The following is a 13,917-nucleotide window of genomic DNA, read 5'->3' on the forward strand; positions in this document are numbered from 1 at the left end:
TATGACAGGGTGGGAGGTTGAAGCAAATCGCCTGGCTGCAGATTACGCACAACCAGACACCATGGTGATTAGAAGAGCACAGCAGTGCGCATCAGAGGAGCTTTTAAAACCAGTTTCATGACTGGTCAGGGGGCTATGGTGTGAAAGTTCTGTTTGTTTCTCCTTGATAAGAACCTGCCTCCTTTGTTCACTCCACTTCCCTGTAAATAATCCGCCCTCTCCTCCCCTCCCCCCCTTTGATCACTGCTTGCAGAGGCAATAAAGTCATTTGTTGTTCAAAATTCATGCATTCTTGTTTAGTTTGTCACACAAGTGGGGTGATAACTGCCAAGGTAGCCTGGGAGGGGTGGGGGAGGAGGGAAGCACTGGGTGAGGTGGTGGAAGAAGGGAGGAGGGAAGGACAAGGCCACACTGCACTTCAAAACTTATTGAATGCCAGCTTTCTATTGCTTGGGCAGTCCTCTGGGATGGAGTGGTGGGTGGCCAGAGGCCCCCCCACCGCATTCTTGGGCATCTGGGTGATGATTCTATGGAACTTAGGGAGGAGGGCGGTTGGTCACACGGGCTGCAGTGACGGTCTGTGTTCCTCCTGCTGCCTGTCCTGCTCAGCAATATACTGGAGAATGAGAGTTTTGATCCTCAAGTAGCCTGAGCATTGCTTCATGTCTCCTTTCATCATGCTGACGCCAAATCTCCTCTCGTACGTCCCTCTTGTCCTCGTGTTCATTTTGCACTTTCCAGCACTTTGACATTGTCTGCCTCCACGCATTCTGTTGCAGTCCTCCCACACTGAGAGCACATGAACTCAGAACGTGTCATCGCGAGTGCTTTTTTTTCGCCTTCTAATCTTTGCTAGCCTCTGGGATGGAGATGATAGAGGGAGCTTTGAAACATTTGCAGCTGCAGGAGGGGAAAAAAGGGAGAGTAGTTTTTAAAGACACATTTTAGAGAACAATGGGTATGCTCTTCTACGGTGAACCAAGCTGTTAACATTATGTAGCACATGTGCTTCCTTTACAAGGTCACATTTTGACTTGTATTGAAGGTCCACCGGCATGGTGTGAGAGATCACACGCAGGGCTGGTGGACAACAGAATTTGGCATGCAGGCAGCCTTGGTGAGCCACAGTCTTTTGGCTTCTTTAGCCTTCATAACATGTGGGAATGGTTTCAAGCAGCAGTGCCCTCATGTCCCATACCATACCAGGCACATGTTGGGTTGGCCATTTTAAAAGGAGGGGCTGCAGTTTTTGCGTTAACGTGCAGCACAAACCCAATTTAAAGCACTTCACCCCACCCTATTCTCTGGGATGATCGCTTCACCCCTCCCGCACCGCATAGCTAACATTGGGGATGATTTCTGTTCAGCCGCAGGCAAACAGCCAAGCAGGAACGGCCACCTCTGAATGTCCCCTTAAGAAAATTCCCGTTTCAACCAGGTGACCATGAATTATGTCACTCTCCTGAGGGTAACACCGAGAGATAAAGAACGGATGTTGCTTGAATGCCAGCAAACACCTGGACCATACGCTGCTATGCTTTATTATGCAATGATTCCAGACTACGTGCTACTGGCCTGCTGTGGTAATGGAGGATGGAATAAGGCTCCCCTCCCCAGAAACCTTTTTGCAAAGGCTTTGCGAGTACATCCAGGAGAGCTTCACTGAGATGTCCCTGGAGGATTTCCGTTCCGTCCCCATACACGTTAACAGACTTTTCCAGTAGCTGTACTGGCTGCGAATGCATCCCAAGTCTTCAGGGGAAATTTAATCATTAAACACGCTCGCTTTTAAACCATGTACAATATTTACAAAGGTACACTCACCAGAGGTGCCTTTGCTGACTTCAAGGTCCATGAGCCCGCCTTGGGTGGGTTGGGAAGGTACTGGCTCTACGGTGATAAACAGTTCCTGGTTGTCAGGGAAAACGTTTTCTCAGCTTCCTTGCTATGCGCTAATTTCAGTGTCATCCTCCTTCCTCGTTCCCTAAATCTGCATCCCTGTTGCATGAGAGTCCATTGACTGAGTCAGAGTACAGGGGTGGGGTAGTTGTAGGGGCACCCCTTAGAATGGCGTGCAGCTCATCATAGAAGTGGCATGTCTAAGTGGCTGTTTGCCTCTGGTTTTTTGGTAGGCTTGCCTCAGCTCCTTATGTTTCACGTGGCACAACTGCAGGTCTCTGTTATGGCCTCTGTCCTTCATGCCCTTTGAAATTTTTTTCAAATAGTCTGGCATTTTGTCCTTTGGAGCGGAGTTCTGATAGCACAGATTTGTCTCCCCATACAGCAGTCAGATCCAATACCTCCCGTTTGGTCCATGCTGGAGCTCTTTTGTGATTCTGGGACTCCATGGTCACCTGTGCTGATCAGCTCTCCACGCTGGGCAAACAAGAAATTAAATTTGAAAGTTAACGGGGCTTTTCCTGTCTACCTGGCCAGTGCATCAGAGTTCAGACTGTCCAGAGCAGTCACAGTGGAGCACTCTGGGATAGCTCCCAGAGGCCAATACCATCTAATTGTGTCCACACTACCCCAGATTCAACCCAGCAAGGTCAATTTCAGCACTAATCCCCTCATCGGGTAGCAGTACCGAAATCAATTTTAAGAGCCCTTTAAGTCAACAGAAATGTCTGCGTCGTGTGGACGGGTGCAGGGTAAAATTGATCTAACACTGTGTTAAATTCGACCTAAACTTGTAGTGTAGACCAAGGCTTGGAGAGCAGTGACTCTGAAAAGCATTAATGGAGTAACAACTGAACATGAGCTCCCAGTGCGATGATTAGGGCCCTACCAAATTCATGGCAATACAAAATGCGTCAGAGACCATGAAATTTGGTCTTTTGTATGCTTTTCTCTTAAAGATTTTGTGGGGGTGACCAGTGTTACTCAAACTGTGGGTCCTGACCAAAAAGCAGTTGCAAAGTTATTTTGGGGGGTGGTCATGGTATCACCACCCTTATTTCTGCGCTGCCTTCAAAGTTGGGCAACCAGAGCGTGGTGGCTTTTGGCCAGGCACCCAACTCTGAATGCAGCACACCACCAGCAGCAGCACAGAAGTAAGGGTAGCAGTATCGCAACCCCTCCGTACAATAACCTTGCAATGCTACACTCCCCAACTCATTTTTGGGTCAGGACCTCCTACAGTTACAACACCATGAAATTTCAGATTTAGATGGCTTAAATGAAATTTACAATTTTAAAAAAAAAAAACCTGTGACCATGAAACTGAACAAAGTAGACAATGAATTTGGTAGGGCCCTAGCAATGCAGTAGCAGAACAGGCTAATGTGGTCTGTGGATGTATAAATAGAGAAGTAGTTAACAGGAATAAGAGAGGTTACTTTTATCTCTGCATATGGTAATGGTGAGAGAGATCCTAAATATAGAATCCAGTTCTGGTTTCAACATTTTTATAAGGGTGTAGAGGGGAGCTACATTTTTTAAGGGCTGAAAAATAGTCTTACCATGAGAGACTGAAGATGCTCAGTCTGTTTAGCTCCTCCCAAAAACAAAAACAAAAATCAGGAGGTGACTTGATTATGGTGTGCAGGTACCCTCACAGAGAGAGAATACCAGGTACTAGAGGGCTGCTTTATCTATCAGAAAGGTATAACAAGACCAATATCTAAAGTTAAAGGCAGACAAATTCAAATTAGAAGGTACCAATTTTTGATTAACCATTGGAACAAACTGCCAAGGGAAGCTATTTGGTTCACAGGAGTAACTGGATGAAATTCTGTGGCTTGTGTTGTACAGGATCAGACTAAATGATCTAATGGTCCCTTTTGAGTTAGTCTGTGAATAGTATCCCATATGTAAATGTGCCTCAGTTAATGGAAAGCCTGTGTGTAGTTAAAGAAAATTGCTGGCTGCTTCCAAATACTTGGGAGAGAATCTAACTGTTCAGTAAATCAGTGGATACAATGGTGGAGACCACCTTGGGCAAGCTAAAAACATTCTAACCCTAGGCAGTGCGGTAAAAGCTACAAGCTATTTTACAGAGTGGAAAAACTAGTTATTGATATATAATTAGTTGTACTCAGAAAGCTGAAATATTTTGTAATGGATCTTACTGCATGCAACAGCGTGCAGAGATACATAGTGTAATCCTTTTGGTATTGAACTAGAAACAGTTTTTTAAAAGGTATAAATTTAACTATTCTGGCAATGAGGAAAGTATTCTGGAGGCATCCTTTTTTAAGTTGGTGGATAAGTAGAATTACTGCTATGACTGCCAGTTAGGATCTGTAGTTTCCATGTTGTATAGTAAATCAGAGGCAGCTTGCTTAGATTATGCCTGCCTTAGTTCATGTAGTGGTAGATATCCTGCAGTTATCAGCTATATAAAACTAATGTTAAAATTAGTTTTCTCAAATAGTGAACATCCTATAGGTACATAGCTATAGGCACAGTTACAATACATTAACACTGTAATATACTTAAGTTCTTGTAATGCGGTTGTCCTTTTGTAGAAGTTTGTGATCTAATTTTTTTATTGTGTATTTTAGGTATCAAGAGGGTGATTTAACACTTTCACCATGCGTGAATACAAGCTAGTTGTTCTTGGCTCAGGAGGTGTTGGAAAGTCTGCTCTGGTAAGTAGTATTCCTTTAACTACTCTAAATAATAGATCTCTTTTTGAAACAGTTTAGACATTTCTTTTTCTACTGGCTTGCCTTATTTTTAGTTAGTAGGTAGGTGTACTTTCATGCACACTTCCATATGTGCATGGAAACTAATGACTTGAGTGTGAATGGCTAGATATAGACACTTACCTCCCCATATATATATGCAAACTTGAACTTTGTGCCTGCACTTCCAATATCAGATGTCTGTGTGCATGAATGTACACTTGCCAAACTGCTGGAAATCAGACCCTTAGTACTAAAAGGATGCTTAACCTAACCTTATGAACACATTATTGCTGATCACATCAACTTGAAGGTTAAGATTGAAATATGTCTGAGATCTAAGTTTGACCTTATCCATTTCTGGTTTTGCTAATACCTTGCAGTCATAGTGCTTTTCAACCATAGCTCTCAATGTTTTGCAAAGAAAGGAAAGTGCATCCCTACTGCACTGGTGAGAAACTGAGGCTATCAAAGTTCAATAACTTTTCAAAGGTAACTCCATATGTTGGGTCAGTTAGAGGAGTGGAGATGGAACAGATCCCAGTCAGGTCAGCTCCCAGTTCATTGGATGACTGTGCCAGCTACTGAGACAATGGTGGTGGGGTGTTTTGTTTTGTTTTCCCCCACTCTAATATTTTCTTGGTTACATTCACCAGTACAGTGAGGATATATATGCTGCTCTGGAAAATTTACTGAGGAATTCATGCCTGATTGTGCACTGGTACCAAAGCCATTCTACCCAGTGCTGCAACCAAGTCTTGGAGAGGTCTATTTTTGAGCCTCCCCCAACCTCTCTCCTCACTACCACTGTAATTGAGCCTGCAGGATTGGGCTCCTGCTCTCTTGGCTCTCACTGCTGCTGCCACCATTGAGCCTCATGAACCCAGGCCGAGGAAAGAGGGATGCTTCTGTTCATTACTTACTCTCCCCAAATGTCCAGATAGTGGAGGGAGGAAGGAAGGGAATTCTCCGGTGGTAGAGAAATGGAATATATTTCCCCAAAGGTGGGATGGGGCGAAGGGGAAAGAATTTCTGCAGACGGAAGGGAAAGTGTTGAAGTAGTGATGGCATTCCCAAAGTGTTTGGGGGTAGGGAGGAGCCGGAGGGTTGCACAGAGGGTGAGTTAATGGACAGAAGAATGAACTTTTCAAATGTTGTTTAAGTAAATGTGATACTTAACTTGTCTAAGACGACACATTCTGAAGTTGGGCAAGACCACAAAAATTGCCTTTTGCCAGTCCACTCTGTTCCTGGACTCTTAAATGAAAAAGTAACCTGGCCCTTGCCACAGAATGCATAACACCACTGATTTAGACAATATTTTTGTTGCTGCAATTTTATTTGAATTACTAGTTGGAGAAACAAAATACTTAATCTGGATGGTCAACAGTTCTAAGGGCAACAAATACAAAATGAAGTACAGCAAAGTTGAAACAGCGTAACTTGGGTTACAGTACGTATGCATACTGGTTTTGTAAAATTTAATCACTTAACTTTGCCCACATTTGCTCAGTTGTTAATCTGATAAAAGTAGTAAGTCTCTCCACTTCCTAACTTATTCTGGCCAACCATATTTCTATACTTAGTATGAATGTTGCAGCCATACAGTGGAAGAATGAGGCCATTTGCAGGGACTTAATTTGTTATGCATCTAGCATAGATATTGTCCTGGTTTGCTCTCAGTTTGGGTTAAATTAGTGTTAAATGATGTTATACAAGTGGGACAACGTAGAATATGTAAATCTGGGGCAGTTTTGTAAAATAAGATTTGTTTTTACCATTAGTCCAGAATATCTCTTGGATTTATACCTCTCAATAAACGAAGTGATTGATTGACTTTTTGTTGGTGAATCTATATATGCACTTAATTTGCCTGAAATGTTCTAATACTCTTAACTTTGAAACCATTTTTAAACCAACTTCGTGAAGACATTTTCATCTTCACGCTCCCATCAAATTAGATGCTCCGAAAAACTGTAGACCACCTTCTCCCGCTGTGTACAGGAGGATAGGGTGCTTAACACTAACCACCACGCCTTATGGTAAATTCCAGACTTTCAGGGTTCATACCCTGCCTGTCCTGTGACTGACTAATCCCTATCAAGGATGGACATAGCCAGTGCCTCTTGCTTCTGGGAGAGCCACTTCCAGAGAGGCCTCTGTGTGGAAGTGTTCTTTCTCCAGTACCTGCAAATCCAGGGATGTGCACCTCAAGCTATATCTGCTAGAGTAAGCTATGTGAGTCACTTGAGACCTAGAGATGACAGTCACTCCCAGAGTGACACCAGATAAGCCAACATCAGCCAGTGCTCCCTCAAATGAGGCACACGTTATACATTGGAATTGGGCAGTAGAAAAAGGATGGAAAGGATGCCATCAGAGCTGGCACTTGTGACTAGCCAATCCCCTCAAAGTCACCAGCTGCCCAGGCAGCAAAGCCAGCACCTGTTACTATAAAAGTGTCACCAAATCAAAGCCAGATGTTCAAACATTGCTCCAGGCACTAAGGAAAATTACAAAAAAAGGGGACACAACATTACTCAAAGGACAGAGCCTCTAGGTCCTCAATGAGAACTGGAATGGCATAGTGGAAGAGAGACCCCTTGGAGACCTCTTTCCTGGTATTGTAACTGAGCCCAGTAAGGGCCTGAGATTTGTCCTTGAGGGATCCTTATCACTTCTGGAGACATTCCATTTCCACTAGGCCTGGGTGGCCATCATAGCTGACAAATGGGCATTGAACATCTCGCAAGGCTACCTTATACATTTCCACTCCTTAACCCTGTACCTATCCCCTTCCCTTTTCAGGGCCCCTTCTCACAAGAGCCTGTTACAACTAGAAGTGGTGTCATTGCTTTGTCTGGGAGCTCTGAGAGGTACCTAATGAAGTACAGGGGAAGAGGCTTCTACTCAAATATTTCCTTGTCTCAGCAAAGAAGGGGGTTCTCTGTTCTGTCCTAGATCTGAGAGACTCACAAATACATACACCATCTCAGATTCAGAATGGAAACGCATGTCTCTGTCGTTCTGTCTCTTCCAGCTCAAAATTGGTTCAAGGACAGATCTCAGCAGGAGATGGCACCAAACCTAGACTGGGTTTGTTTCAACTGAGTTTTTTTTTGTAAACTAAGAAAAATAAGCCTTTAGCCTGTTACAGATAAGACACTGAATGCTAATCGATTCCAGGTCAGTGAGTGCACCTTGCCAAAGATGGTCTTGTGAATGCATTAGCTATTACTCTACAATCACAGCTGGGTTTACTTTTATCTAGATGTGTTTTTGGGGCTGCTAAGCCATATGTCAGCATGCTCATACATAATGTTGCTTGCTAGACTTCACCTATGGCAGTGGTCATCAACTAGTTGATCCTAGAGTATCTCCCAGTTGATTGTGATCTCCGGCGGTGCAGTGTGGCGGCCACTAAGGCAGACTCGCTGCCTATCCTGGCCCCACGCCACTCCTGGAAATGGCCACCGTAGCCTGGGTGGGGGAAGGGATCTCCCTCTGTGCTTTGCTCCTGCCTGCAAGCACCATCCCCGCAGCTCCCATTGGCCAAGAGAGCTGTGGGGGTGATCCTTACAGAGAGGAGACAAAAACACACATGGCTGCAGGGAAGCATTGGCCCCCCTTCTGGGAGTGGTGTGGGGTTAGGGTAGGCAGGGAGCCTGCCTTAGCCTTACTGTGCCCGCCACTGACCAGGAGCCGCTGGAGGTAAGTGCTGTCCAGTGGGAGGCCACACCCTGAGCCCCCTCCTGGAGCCTGCACCACGCCCCACCCTGATCTTCCTCCCAGAGCCACCACCCCATACCCTCTCCTGTATCCCAACACTCTGCCCCAGCCCTGACCCCCTCCTGCACCCAAACTCCCTCCTAGACTTTGCACCCCTCATTCCCTCCAGCACCCCAACCCCAGTCTCAGCCCAGAGCCCCTTCCCACACTGCAAACCCCTTGACCCCTGCCCAAAGCCCGCACCCCCCCCTCGAACCTCAACCCTCTGCCTAGCCTGGTGAAAGTGAGTGAGGTTTGGGGAGAGGGAGCACTGGAGCGGGGAATGGAGTGAGCAGGGCCTTGAGGAAGGGGTGGGGTAAATCCTGGGTTGCCCTTAGATTCAAAAAGTGATCTTGGATGTAAAAAGTTTGGAGACCATTGGCCATTCCAGCTCTAACTCAGATTGGTCTATTTCCTAGCAAAACACTAAATTACATCAGAAAGTCATGATCCCACTTCATGTCATCACAGAACTGACATGGTTGAAGGAACCAAAAATATGACAGGGAGCCCACCTGGACAATCTGCATATGCAAGGGAACTGGTCCCCAGAAGACCTGGGACTCCACATCCGTGTCTTGGAGTGCTAAGCCATCAGGCTAATCTGCATAGCTTTCCTGCCTATTTTTTTCAAAAAGCCACCATGCACATTCTGGCTGGCAACATGCGAGGAAGCGTACATTCCTTCCCTTATGTCTGGAAGCTATCTAGCTCTGAGCATGATGCCTCCAAAACAGAATAACTGGATGGCTTTTCACCTCCTGGGAGTCAGCAACAACCTGGCAGACTTCCTGAACAGACAACCCTGTTACTACTCAAGTGGTCACTGTAGAGATCAGTCTTAGCGCCAGTATTCCTGTGTTGTCAGATCCTGGTGGTATACTTGTTCAGCAGTAGGTGTCAGAATTCTTGTTTGGCGGAGGTGTGAGGTTGCGGTCATTACTTGACACCTTCCTTCTGTAATGGTCACAAGATCTTTAATCAATTTCCAGAGTAAAGTCAAAATCAAATGACACAACCACAATCATACTTAGACTTCCCTACTGGTAGAGTTTTGTTTGACAGATCTTCTACAAATATCTGTTTGGCAACCTCTCTCACTCACAGACTGCCCAGATCTAATCTCCCAGCACGGTGGCCAGATAATCCATCCAGACCTGAAGTCAGTGCACCTGTCAGTGAGGTTGTTAGCTGAATACCACACACCATGACTGCTGCCTACATATCCTAAAATGAAAAAGGTTCTTAATATGGGCATCCCAACATAGAGTGGGTCCAGACCAAACCTCGATGACAGAATCTGTACTACCTATTGCACATAAAACAGACAGTCTTTCATTAAGTTTTGCTAAGGTCAGCAACTTCAGCTTTCCCTCCTCCTATATAGTGATGTTCTTTCTTTTCTCGCCTAATGGTATCTTAAGTTTCTCAAAGACCAATTGTATCCTTACCCAGCTGAGACCCTCTTCCCACCAGGAATCTCAACAATGTCTTCCTTAGACTCATGGAGCCTCCCTCTTTTGGAATGTTCTTTTGAAGGCTGGTCTAGTGGCTATCACTTTAGCCAGATAAGTGAGCAAGCTTGAAGCACTTCTGGCTGAAACTCCCCATGTGACATTCCAGAGGACCAGTATAAAGTAGCACTAAGTCCTCATTTATCTATCACGCTTACATCAAGAGAAAAAATTGTGTGCCCATTAAGTGTCTCCAGAACTTTGTGCTATTATGTTGACAAGACTAAACCATTCAGACTGTCCCCATCCATTTCTGGTTATAGCCATGTGTTTAGGCCATCTCTTCACAGAGAATATTGAAATAGATAACACGTGTCACGTATTCCCAGCTGGCTCCTACACCTCTCCCACTGAACATTAAGGCTCACTCCACCAAAGCTCAAGTGGCATCCTTCTGCTTCAGAAATGTGCTGACAGAAATCTGCAAAGTTCTCTCCTTGACATGGAGTAAATCTGACTGTCAAGCATTATGCTTTGGACTTGGCTGCTAAGTTCAGGAGAGCAGTTCTGAAATCACTTTTTGACTAACACAGCCAGTACTCCTCACTGATACCATCGTGAGCAGGATACTGCTTGTTACCCATCTACAGTGGGGTCTACACTGACACATTACTTTCCCTACAGTAATTGTGGTTCTTAAAGATTGTCAGTGCAGATTTCTCCCCTGCCCCAATCCATGTTCCATCTCCACTTTAGGAGTCTTCAGCTGTCAATCTCACATGTAAGGGATTCTACTTTATCACAGCTGGAGGGAGGAAAAACCAGTAGGACCAAGGGTGGGACACAATGATGGATCTGCTTTCAGGATTTGCAGGCCACCGGTAGATTGCTCTTTGGGGCAGCAATTACTTGCTAGCAAGTTTTGTTCTGTCAAACTCTGCCATTCACAAAATCATTGCTAAAAAATATTTAGATCTTACATAGCTCTTTTCACCCGAATATCAGCGCACTCTGCAGAGATGGGTAAACATCGTTATCCTCATTTTACAGATGGGGAAACTGAGTTACAGAGAGGGAAGATCAGTAAAAGTCAAAGTAGTCTCCAGATTCCCGTCAATTGAACTGTTTTAAATGTGACCCCCTTCTTGGTAGGGAGACATGCATATTTATGTTCAAGTTGTGGGTAAAAAAATTATTATTAATGGTGGCTTCATCTTGCTAGCAAGGCTAAACTCAGTCAAGATCTAATATCTGAATGTGCTGACATTGTCATTGCATACTTTGATACAGGTTTTGACACTGTTTTTAAAAAAATCCATCCTGAAGTGCTTAGTCATCTTTCCCAAACTACTGAAAGTTGAATTTCCCCTCCAGGGAAATCAGTTCATGCAGCATCTTGTCCAGTGGTAACCAAAGTTAATAAACTTGATATGAAAATGAGTAATACAATTGGTACTTTGGCTTTTCAATTTAAAATAAAGCTGTAGCAAAATCTTCAGTCTCCTGCATCAGAGCACCACAGAATTTAGGTCTAGCATCCCCTGCGTTACATGGGTCTCAAACCTAGAAAGCAAAGCAGTGAGATGAGATTGGGAAGAGCATAGAGTAAAATAAAATGAACAGACGATGTAATGGAGACAAGATTATGCAGGAAATCAGACATAGAATTAGTTATTGAGGAAAGCTGGAGGAAGAAATTGGCTACAGAGCAGGTTGGAGAAAATATTGGATATGTCATACAAATTCTTTTAATTCTGGTGAAACTTCTTGAAAAATATATTCACTCTACAATATTTGCAGCCCTGTGATGGATATCGCGACTGCATGCAGTAATTTTAAGGCAACATATTGTGCTAAATTTATGAATCTGTTATATCAAGGTAGGCCAGGATTGTATGCAACTCCATGGGGGGAAGGGTGGGGAGGGGTTGCTACAGCATTATTAGGAACTAAGAACAGTGGAAAGTGGTGATAACCTGAGTGACTCATCTTAAACACTCAGAGAGCTGTTGCCTTCTGGGGGAAGCTTACATATACTGGTTTAAACCAGGTTTTCCAGAGACCAACAGAGAGCTTTTGGCATGTAAAGGCTGTGTTTAAACTGACTCAGGACCTTCTTTTTGATACAGCAAACAGACAGGGCCTGCTGTCTGGGGGTGGGGCACCCTTGCAAAAGGGTTGAAAAGACTGGCTTCTAGGGTCCCATGACACTGGTGGGTGACTCCTGGTATGTTTAGTGTGTGGTTTTAAATGTTTGTTTGTTTGTTTGTTTGTTTTTCTGTAATGTTTTTACCTTAAGAATAAATGTGCTTGCTTAGAGCTGTGTGGTAACTTGTACTTGCTGGCAATACACTGTTCAGAGTGTGGCAGGAGAGGGAGTATGTTACCCTGAAACTCCTACTTAGTGTATCCCTTGCATTGATTATACCTTATTTCTTTATCTATGATGTATCATTCTGTATCTTTCCATGGGCTGTCTCTTGATGTTCCATAAAGCTCAGTATCCTTCACTTTTTCTGTTCTCTGTCCTTTCATGCTTGCTTATGCATGCCCAGATCTTGGAAATTGTACAAGACATCTTTTAGCCAGAGGACAAACTTACCATCTACAGACGAAAGAGGTTACTATTTTGTCTGTCCAAGAGCCAAAGTGAGGAATTCTTGCCTTTCTTCTGCCCACCCCAGCTTATGGGAAAGCAGAAGGTTCTGGGTTTCCTATTGGGTGCTGTTCTTGAATGTGTTGAAATGATGGTCTGGATTCTACAGAATTTGATGGTACTCACCCCAGAAAGAAGAAAACAGCGAGAAGAGTAGGAAGCTTTTTCGCTTATTTATTTATATTTTTGTCCTAGTGTTACCAATGATAACTTCCTAGTACAGACTAACGTCTTTTGATGGGCAACTAAGGCACTTCTTGGAGCAGAAGTCTATTCATTATGGGTAGGCTTTACCTGAATACCAGCATACAAAGAAACCTTGCTGTTCAAAGAGGCAGTTTGGAAGAGTATTTAAACAAGAACAGGGGACCAAGGATGAAGGGTTTGACACTACATAAGTGAGTCCTAGAACTGAAGAGTGTAAACTGACTAGCAAATTGGTTAAATGGTTGTGTATATATAATAAAATTAAATTATAGCTCTTGATGGTGTGAACTTCCTAAAGAGGAACACTTAGGGTGTTGCTTTTCAGTCTATTTAAGTTAAAGTAGACCTGTTACTGAAGTTGTAAAACTTGCTACTGATAATACTGGAAACATACCTTGAGTGACTTCCTCTTCAGTAATAAATCTAAATGTGCTAGGAGAGTGGATTGTGAAATGGTAGGTGGGTTTTAATAATAGCAAATATAGTCTTGAATATATACATCATAAACAACGCTAAGATTTTTGTCATGATTATTGTTAGTAAAAGTCACAGACAGATCACAGGCAATAAACAAAAATTCATGGAAGCTGTGACCTGTCTGACTCTTGCTGCTACAGCTCCATGGTTTTCCCCCGCCACTGCATGGCTGGGAGCTGTGATGTTCCCCCTCTGCCTGTGGCAGCTGGAAGCTGCAGGAGGACATCAGCAGCCGCTTGCCCAAGGCGTTCGCCTCCCTCCCTGCGCGAGGCTGTTGACTGTTGCTGGAACCCCAAGGAGAGCCCTCTTAAGAGTCTGTTGCATGTCGCTGGAACCTTTCGGAGGGCCCTCTGTCACTGGAACTCTGCCAGAGCCCTGCTGTCTGCCAGCTCCGGAGTCTTGCAGCCCGTTGGGCTGAAGCAGAGAATGTCACAGAGGTCTCTGGAAGTCATGGATTCCGTGACTTCCATAATCTGTGTCATAAACATAGCCTTAATCATAAAGCAACAACTGCAACAGCCACATACTGTCCAAAATGCAAAATTTCTACCATTCTTTTACGTGACCTTTCTGACTGTCTGTCAGTAGCTACAAGGACTCTTTCCAAATATTAGCTATGGGGTAATCATTTGTTGGTGTCCTAAACCATGAGTCCTCTTCCTTCCCCTCTCTTCCCAATACACATGAGAGAACAAGGAGTAGATCAGATTTGTATATAGCATTTTGG

At 44.2% G+C, this 13,917-nt stretch overlaps 1 protein-coding gene across 1 annotated transcript in view; it reads left to right on the plus strand.

Annotated features, from left to right (window-relative positions):
- The window catches only part of RAP1B (RAP1B, member of RAS oncogene family), a 77,480-nt gene that overhangs the window by 32,550 nt on the left and 31,013 nt on the right, over positions 1–13,917 (plus strand). Inside the window, exon 2 of the mRNA XM_050924152.1 lies at positions 4,506–4,592. Within this exon, the coding sequence (XP_050780109.1) occupies positions 4,536–4,592 (57 nt within the window). The 5' untranslated portion in view covers positions 4,506–4,535. The remainder of the gene's footprint in view (positions 1–4,505; positions 4,593–13,917) is intronic.

The sequence above is a fragment of the Gopherus flavomarginatus genome, chromosome 1 (genome assembly GCF_025201925.1).
Source record: "Gopherus flavomarginatus isolate rGopFla2 chromosome 1, rGopFla2.mat.asm, whole genome shotgun sequence".
Classification (NCBI taxonomy): domain Eukaryota; kingdom Metazoa; phylum Chordata; order Testudines; family Testudinidae; genus Gopherus; species Gopherus flavomarginatus.